A 9,041-nucleotide genomic window follows, 5' to 3' on the forward strand; every position below is an offset into this window, starting at 1 on the left:
AGGAGTATTTCTGAATGAAGTGGCTTCATTCTGTGTGGCTTGTTTTACCAGCCTTTTCTGGATCCTGAATATATTTATATTTAAAGGGCAAAGGAAGATTATATAGTTGCCAGGGCTGACCAGCAGACCCTGAGCGACGGATAAATGATTGGATGAATGATTACTCTGACACATGTTTCTGTGAAAGAGGGCTAAGGGACTGACTGGCTAAAGGAACCAGACAGCCACGTTCACCTTTACTGTAGGCTTTTACTGTAGCAACAGCTTGAACTAAAATTAACTTCTAAGTGCTATCAGCAGGGTAAATATTGTTGAGAAAACACATGCATCTGCAGTGTCCTTTAAGCAAGGACGTCTGGAGTCTAAACATAAAGATTCCAGTAAAGCACCCACAGGCTCAGACTTGTTTGGAAAAGTCAAGGCAGGAATTCTGTGTGGCTTGTTTTACCAGCCTTTTCTGGATCCTGAATATATTTATATTTAAAGGGCAAAGGAAGATTATATAGTTGCCAGGGCTGACCAGCAGACCCTGAGCGACGGATAAATGATTGGATGAATGATTACTCTGACACATGTTTCTGTGAAAGAGGGCTAAGGGACTGACTGGCTAAAGGAACCAGACAGCCACGTTCACCTTTACTGTAGGCTTTTACTGTAGCAACAGCTTGAACTAAAATTAACCTCTACATACTATCAACTTCTAAGTTATCAGCAGGGTAAATATTGTTGAGAAAACACATGCATCTGCAGTGTCCTTTAAGCAAGGACGTCTGGAGTCTAAACATAAAGATTCCAGTAAAGCACCCACAGGCTCAGACTTGTTTGGAAAAGTCAAGGCAGGGTCTGCCACCTTCGGCAAGGTTCCCCTAGAGGCCTCCGACCTTTCAAAGAATCCTCCTTACAGACTTCCAACCAAGTCCCATGCTTCCCTTCATATATAATGATTGTTTTTAATCCTATTTTATTATCTTTATTATATTTTTAAACTATTTAAATATGTATTTTTTAAATTTCAGTCTCCCACCATAAAAAAGTAAGTTCTGTGACAGCAGTGATCTTGTTTGTCCAATCGACAGCTGTGGCCTTGATGTCTAGATTGGTGAAGGACATGTAATGGACCCATGGGAAATAGTATATGAGTGAAAAATAATCCCATAAAAAGATTAAAATTTGTTCTAATAACAAAGGGCTTATCCTTTTAGATAAAACTCTATCATAAAAATTTTGAAAGTATACAAAAATAGAATCCTACATCAACTCCCTATCTCAGGGGTACTAAGTTATTGTTATAGTTGTTTCATCTATGATTTAATATACCCAGATTAAAGCATATTATCTGGGGCAGCAGTCGCCACCGGTGTTCTGCGGACCACTGGTGGTCCGTGAAGTCCAAAAGGTTAGTGACCACTGATCTGGGGTATATTAAAGCAGAATCCCAGATTTCGTTATTTTATCCCTACATACGTCAGTATGCATCTCTTTAAAATATGGGTGTTCCTTACTTAATCACTATGCCATTGTCACACTTTTTAAAATAAGTTCTTATCATCTCATATTCAGATCACATTTCTCCAATTGTCTTAAAAGTATCTTTTTAGATTTGCTTTGCTCAAATCTCAATACATACATTGCATTTGATGGATGTGTCACTTAAGTCTCTCTTAATTTAGAGAAATCTCTGCTCCATGTCAACTTTTGCCCCTACTTGTTGAAGAACCTCAATAAGTTGTCCTCTAAAAGTCTTACATTCTAGATTTTTCTATTTGCTTTTTTAAAAAAAATATTTTTTTATTGATTTCAGAGAGGAAGGGAGAGAGAGAGGGAGAGAAAGAAACATCAGTGAAGAGGGAATATCATTGATTGGCTGCCTCCTGCACACCCCACACTGGGGATCGAACCCGGGCCTGTGCCCTGACCAGGAATTAACCTGTGACCTCCTAGTTCATAGGTCAATGCTCAGCCATTGAGCCATGGCCAATTGGGCTCTATTTGCTTTTTTAATGAGGCTATTGCCTCATTTCTCTACCCCTCCATATTTCCCATAAACTATAAGTTGGTTCAGAGGTTTAATTATATTCAGGTTATATTTTGGGAAAGATACTTCATAGCTGCAATATGTAGGAATCTCACTCTTGGTATTTGAACTCATGATTCCTAATGTGCAGTGTTTGAAGAGTACAAATTCTCCATAGTTCTTTGGAAAAATTTTGAGAATAAAGGAGTAATGAACAAAACTAGGTCAGAAGTCAGTTGTTATTGTTGTTCCCCACAACCCCATGCCTATCTTTTATTCTATGTACACGTTAGAAACTTCTCATGTTAAACTCAGTTCTAGATCATTTGTGGCTGATGAATTCCTATATGATCATCTTTTATCCATTGCTGACCACAAGAGGGCATCCACTGAACATTTTTCAAGAATTATTCTGTCTTCTCATCTTGTGTACAGTCATGCACCACCTAAGGACATGAATATGTTCTGAGAAACGGGTGGCTAGGCAATTTCATCTTGTACAAAAATCATAGACTGCACTTATACAAACCTAGATGGTATAGTCTACTACACACCTGGGTTATATGGTATGGCCTATTGCTCCTAGGCTACAAGCCTGTACAGCATGTTACTCTACAAAACAATACAAGAGAAAATGATGCAATCAAGAGACACTGTAAACATGAGATGTATAATGAGGCAGTTGCCTGCGTAATACAACATATTATTTTACAGCAAACTTTCTTTTAATAAGTGGAAAGAGTATAGTCTAAATTAACAATAAAAAGTATAGTATAGTAAATACAAAAACCAGTAGAATAGTCCTTTATTATTATCAATTGTTAAGTACTGTACATAATTATGTGCTATATTTTTATACAGCTGGTGGCACAGTAAGTTTATTTACACCAGTATCACCACAAACGTGAAGAATGTGTTGCATTATGATGTTATGGTGGCTATGATGTCACTAAGCGATAGGAATTTTTCAGCTACATTATAATCTTATGGGAGCACCTTCCTGTATGTGATCTGTCATATACTTAAACATTGTTATGCAGCACATGATTGTAATTTACCTAAAACTGAGCTCAGACCAGCCCATTCTTTGATTATAGTAGGGTTGGTTAGCTATAAAAAAAAATATTGGTACATATACATTAAAGTGGCCTAAACCCTGGTCCAAAATCGCCTGCATTGCTATTTTTGTAAAAAAACCAAAGAATTTCAGTTATACTGTGTCTTCTGAGTCCAAATAAAAGATTGTTGGAACTACATGATGTCAAAGTATCACTTCAGAGATTACTTACTAATTTTACAGGGGAAAACCTATCTTTACAATGGATCACTCTGGCTGTCACCACCACCTTAACCAAATGATCAAACAGCATCACTAAAATGGAATATTCTGAAATTACATGCCTCCTGAAGTATGCAGGATTGCATACAAAAAGTTGAGCCTAAAGCTAACCAAGCCCTTGGGCTTTATTTCCAGTTTATAGGAAATATGGTGTGAGGGAGAACCAAATAACAGTACCACAATTAGACAAATCCAGAATGTGGTATAGCTGACAAGGTATCTAATCTAACTCTTCTCAAAAGAGTATCATGGGGGAAATTTTTTAGAGGAACCAATCTAGATTAAAAGAGACATAGCCAAATGCAGTTCCTGGAAAACTGTCAGGTGATCCATAAGGTTATTCTAATGAAGACCAGGACACTAATAATGAAAAGGCATTTGAAGGGTTTGAATAAAATTGTCACATGAGATCTTGAACAGAAAGTAATCTATATATATATAAAAGCCAAGCGACCAAATGACCAATCGCTATGATGTGCACTGTGGCGGCCAACCAGCCCAATGGGAGCCCCAATTGCCTCCCCCCACAACCTCCCACAGCCCCTCATCCCAGCTGACCAACTGCCCACGGCCCCTCCCCTCTGGCGGGCCCCCTACCCCCATCAGGGATGTGTTGGCCAGCCAACTGTCTGCAGCTCCTCTCCCTGGCCGGCCCCAATCAGCCTCCATCAAGGCGGGCCGGCCAGACCCCACCCATGCATGAATTCATGCTCCAGGCTTCTAGTTATATATAACTTCCTGGAATGTGCTTTTAAATAATGAATATGAAACATTACAGAATTTGAGTGTTCATCTCTATACCTTAAAATTGATATTTTTTTAAATTGATATTTTCAAGTTGGCCAAAACTTTGTTTTTATTTCTTTAGCCTTAAAATTCTTTTAAAATTTTATTTTTAATTACAGTTGACATGCAATATTATTTTATATCAAAAACTTTGGTTTTAATTTCATTGGGGAAAATGATAAATTGCTTTATATTTGGGTTTATTTGGTAGCTTTTATCCTAAACCAAAGGTTTTATTTCAGATGAACTTTTAATATCTCATTAATAGAGTACTTTCCTATCTTTTAGATAGAAATGGACCTGTATGTAACTAATTGTGAAGTGTTTTTAAGGGTGAATGAGGAAACTCATATTTTAAATGGGCATCAACCTCATCCACTCATGACATAAATATATTATCATGAACAGAAGCAAAACAATTTGAGATTTTTTATCCTTCATTATTGTAGACTATATTGTAAAAATCATAGTGGAAATGATGAAAGAGATGAAGAAGATGAGGAACGAGAGAGTAAAAGCCGGGGAAGATTAGAAATTGATCAGCAACGACTAACTCAGCAGCAACTTAATGGAAACTAGGTATGAAAGTTAATTATATCGGATCTGTTGTCAGAATACAATACACATTGATAAAACATGTTGAAGTAATGGTGTGCGGTATGATTTTTTTAACGCTATTATGTTTAGTTGAGCATGTCACTAGAATGCTGAGGATTGTGTGAGCTTGCATAGTTTTTTAAACTAGCAGATTTTGTAACAGTAAAAACAAGCTATCTACTTTATCAATAAATGTAATTGTAATGTCAAGTCAGTAAAATATCCTCCCTCCTCAATAACATTATATTTATTGTGTTCCCCTCAAGCATCATATTTTACATTTTTTTATCATCTTTTAAACAGGTTCATGGGACAGAGTTAGAAAACTGGGAATGAATAAGACATCCATAACTACTATTCTCTTTTCACTGTTTTCTAAAATCAAAAAGGGTTTGTAACTTTTTACTGCCCAACTCTTAGATCCTTCATTGAACTGCCTAAAAATGTCTTGTTTGTTTTATGAGCCTTCCTCACTAGATGGCAGAGTTTGACATGTTGATATTACATAGCTGTAGTTTGCAGTTTCTGGGAAGCAATTGAAACACTATTAACCCTGTGTATAGTGTCAACAGTTAAAGCAGATATTGCAATGAAGTAAGCTATATTTCTGTACTGAACAAAGTTCTGTTTAGAGTGTCTGAGTTTGTTTAGTGGATCATACTTAAGGGAAAGCATAAGCAAATTTCACTTTACAGTGCAAACACACCTCTGGTCGCAACACATGGGAATTTGTGAATTTTTTTTCACACTCAAGTAATGAAGGCTAGAAATGAAGAGAACTTTCTTTTTCTCTTGGCTTTGACAGCAACTGCTAAATATTTCTTCCAAGAAATGTGCTAAAGCATTTCATTTGGTTCCTGTAAAGTTGTTCTCACTGACCAGCATGGACTCAAGCAACTGGTGATTATAAGCTATGAGCTCCAGTGCTTATGCCAAAATCCTCTTCACAGTAAACCTCTTCTTTTTTCATGTTATACAAAGAGCTTCTAGCAAAATTATTGGATCCTTTCAAGTTTAAACTAACATTTGGCAACAGCAAATTAAACCTCTTTAAGATTTAAAGGGTTACCACTCACTAAGGACTTTAGCTACCATGTCTGAAACCCGTTCCTTTCAAGTGCCGTGTCGTGTGGAACACTTCATATATTGGCCCAAAGTATGTAAGGAGGTCTCATGTGCTCTAAGAGTAAAAAACAGTCTTTTCATAAAACAGTATTTATTTTTTAATTTTGTGACCACTATGTTAGAAACTTTATTTAATATTTTTTTAATGTTTTCATTCAGTGCTTTGCTTATCTATTAAATTGGCTTTTGTGCCCTACTTTTCCTCTAGTAGGGCTCGGCGTTGTTTTATGGGTCATCAGGATTGTTTCTCAAAGCCTAAGAATCCAGCCTTTTAGAAAGGATTTTCACACTGGCATTTCTAGCTAGTGATACTTTCTTCCATTTATCTTCTGAAGCACATTTATATATTTCTTTATGGCAAAACCAAAAACTTTAGTTGTGATCTGCCTAATATTACCATAACACCTCATTATCAAGGGTAGGGATTTCTGAATGATTAGTTAACCTACCACATTAAAGCAAATTAGCAAACAAAAAAATCATGTTAACATGACTGTGCATCAAGATATTTTGTATCTTATGGGAAACCATTTTTAAGATATAACAGGTGGAAAATTACACTGTGCTTAATGACTGATTTTTTTTAACTGCTAGTCCCTTAAAGACACATTTGTCAAGTGTGTATTCACACATTTACTTAAATCAAGGGACTCAATGATTGCTTTATTTTAACCATTTTTTATTATTTTTAGAAAGAAACTAGCTTTAGTAGTGGGTTGCTCTCCCTATATGTTTTGCTCTTCTTGCTCTAAATATGCCATTGGATTTTTTTATGTGTATGTGATGAATTTACAAAATTCACCATGACTTGAAGTGCAACGACAGATCAAGATGTTTGTTTACCAAGCTATGTGACTTTTCCCAAAGGATCTGTACTTTATTTCCTTACAGCAGCTTGAAACTCATTATTTTAAATCTTTGAATCACTGTGTCTAGATCCTTTTTACATTGTATGCCATCGATTTACCCATGAAACAATAGAGCACCTTCATTTTTGGACAACTACTGTAATGATGTTTTTAGGAAAAATGGAAGGTGCCAGGGGTAATAATGGCCAGTCAATAATCATGTAACGAACTTCAAATACTATAGTTGTTAGTTGATGGATTTGTTATGTAATCCAGTGTATGATTTTGTATGAGTTTGTTCAACCCTTTCTCTGCCACTAGCAACCAGAATAGCACTTTACCTTTTGGTTGGCTAGGTAAGTGGCTGGCTACCTATTTTTCTCACTGTGGTGTGATTGGCTAAATAGTCTTTCATTAAAAGTTGAAATGTAAATTGAAGTCACATGAAAAAATCAACATTGATTGTAAACCTCCGATATTTTTATTTTCTATCCATATTTGTCACATGCTGAGTAAAAGTGCCTTACAATGTAAAAATTGTACAGTACTTATGTTCCCAAGTAGCATCATCATCTTCTGGGTAGTACATTGTGGTATGAATATTTAGAAAAATGGACCTCAGCAGTGTATTTACTGTTCATCTCTTAAGTCCTTAACTGTAGTTTTAATAAGCATGACATTATTTGATAAGTATATGACATTTACATCATTTCAAAAAATACTGCCATGACTGTGTTTTACGCATATTTTAGCTTGAAATTTTAAAGCAACTTTTCTTTTTTCCTTTTTTCTTTTTTTCCTATTTTTGTTTTGTTTTTGTTATTGATATTAAACAGTGTAATCTTTGCAAGCGTATATTGAAGATTATTCTGGGGCATTTATTGCCTTACCAGAAATGTTAGTAAGAAATGTTCTTTAGAGTAGAAAGATAGACTTGAGTTTCTATACTTTAATAAGAACTCTTTGTTCCTGGGGTGAGGGGGGGGAAGTGAATTTTACTTTCATCTCAATTTATTAAAAACCCACAACTGATACATTTTATTTCAAAAGTCAGCAATTATAGAATTTCAGATAGTACTTGCTCAGGAGTACATGCTACTCAAGATGTTAAGAGAATAACAAGCTATATAGATCTACTGTTGAATCAGAATCTATGTACTTGAACAAATGTGTGAATCTTAAATATCTCAAAGCAAAAGAAAAGTGTTCTTCCAGAATGTTGCTTTTTTTTAAAAGCGTTCAAGTTAGACCAAGGCATACAGTTTTGTTCTAACAGACATTTAGGTTAATTGTAAAGATAAGGAATGCATTAGGGGTCAAAATCAAACATTCCTCTCTTGTTATGTATATTTTGTTCCTGTTATATTGGCTTTATTTTCAAAATTGTAGTTTGTAGCACTAGCTTCCTTTTATTGGTATTGCATATACTATTCATTCAATAAATGAGTTATGACTTTCATGTTCGTATGTATGTCTTTTTTGTTAAAGGGTATAATGAAGCTTATTTGTAACAGCAATAGTATTGTGTTCCTTTTAGTCTTGCTTTATTGAATTTGAGTTTAGTTCAAAGTTTCACAACATAAAAGGTTTTATCATGGAGAGACAGCAATCTTTCAAATACAATAGAACTGCATTACATCTTAGTTCTCTTATTATTATACTAGAGGCCTGTTGCATGAAGAGATTCGTGCAATAGGCCTTCCCTTCCCTTGGCTGCTGGCACCAGTTTTCCTCTGGCACCTGGGACCCAGGCCCTCGCTCTGGCTGGGCTCTGGCCGCCCCCTGTCACACACAGAGCCACAGGGTGATCACGGGGTTTGGGTGCTGCCCCCTGTCACGCTACTGCAGGGGCCAGGAGGCCTCACAGCTCCACTGATCCCGGCGCGGTGAGGCCTCACGGCTCTGCTGATCCCTGGGCCGTGAGGCCTTGGCTCCGCTGAGGCTTCGGGTACATTTAGCTTCGCTCCACCACTTGGAGCCTACATATGCAAATTAACTGCCATCTTTGTTGGTGGTTAATTTGCATATCACCCTGATTAGCCAATGGGAAGCGTAGCAAAGGTACGGTCAATTACCCTTTTTGTCTTTTATTAGATAGGATGATTCAGATACTAGTACCTATGGCCTAAATCACACCTTCTACAACTTAGTTAAAAGGTGATTTTGAAAATAACCCAAAATTCCTAATATAGTTAATCAGATTGGTAATAAGGGTACAGGATTAATATCTTTGTCATGAAGGGATTTCACTTTATAGATTTAAATTTACTCCCTTTACCATGGACAGCTTGCTTCTAGTACCGTACTCATATATTGAGGTGATCATATTCAG

The 9,041-nt window shown here is 36.3% G+C and overlaps 1 protein-coding gene across 4 annotated transcripts in view; it reads left to right on the top strand.

The window, feature by feature from the left end:
- Positions 1 to 8,168, top strand: part of PHF6 (PHD finger protein 6) — a 59,663-nt gene extending 51,495 nt beyond the window's left edge. For 2 of the 4 annotated variants that reach the window (XM_015561319.1, XM_015561320.1), the window contains one exon: positions 4,589 to 8,168. In XM_015561319.1, coding sequence (XP_015416805.1) covers positions 4,589 to 4,718 — 130 coding nt within the window. In that variant the 3' untranslated portion in view covers positions 4,719 to 8,168. The remainder of the gene's footprint in view (positions 1 to 4,588) is intronic. The other 2 variants (XM_015561318.1, XM_015561321.1) reach the window with 2 other exon arrangements.
- The last annotated feature ends 873 nt before the right edge of the window (positions 8,169 to 9,041 follow it).

This window comes from Myotis davidii, unplaced genomic scaffold (assembly GCF_000327345.1).
Source record: "Myotis davidii unplaced genomic scaffold, ASM32734v1 scaffold237, whole genome shotgun sequence".
NCBI classification, from domain to species: domain Eukaryota; kingdom Metazoa; phylum Chordata; class Mammalia; order Chiroptera; family Vespertilionidae; genus Myotis; species Myotis davidii.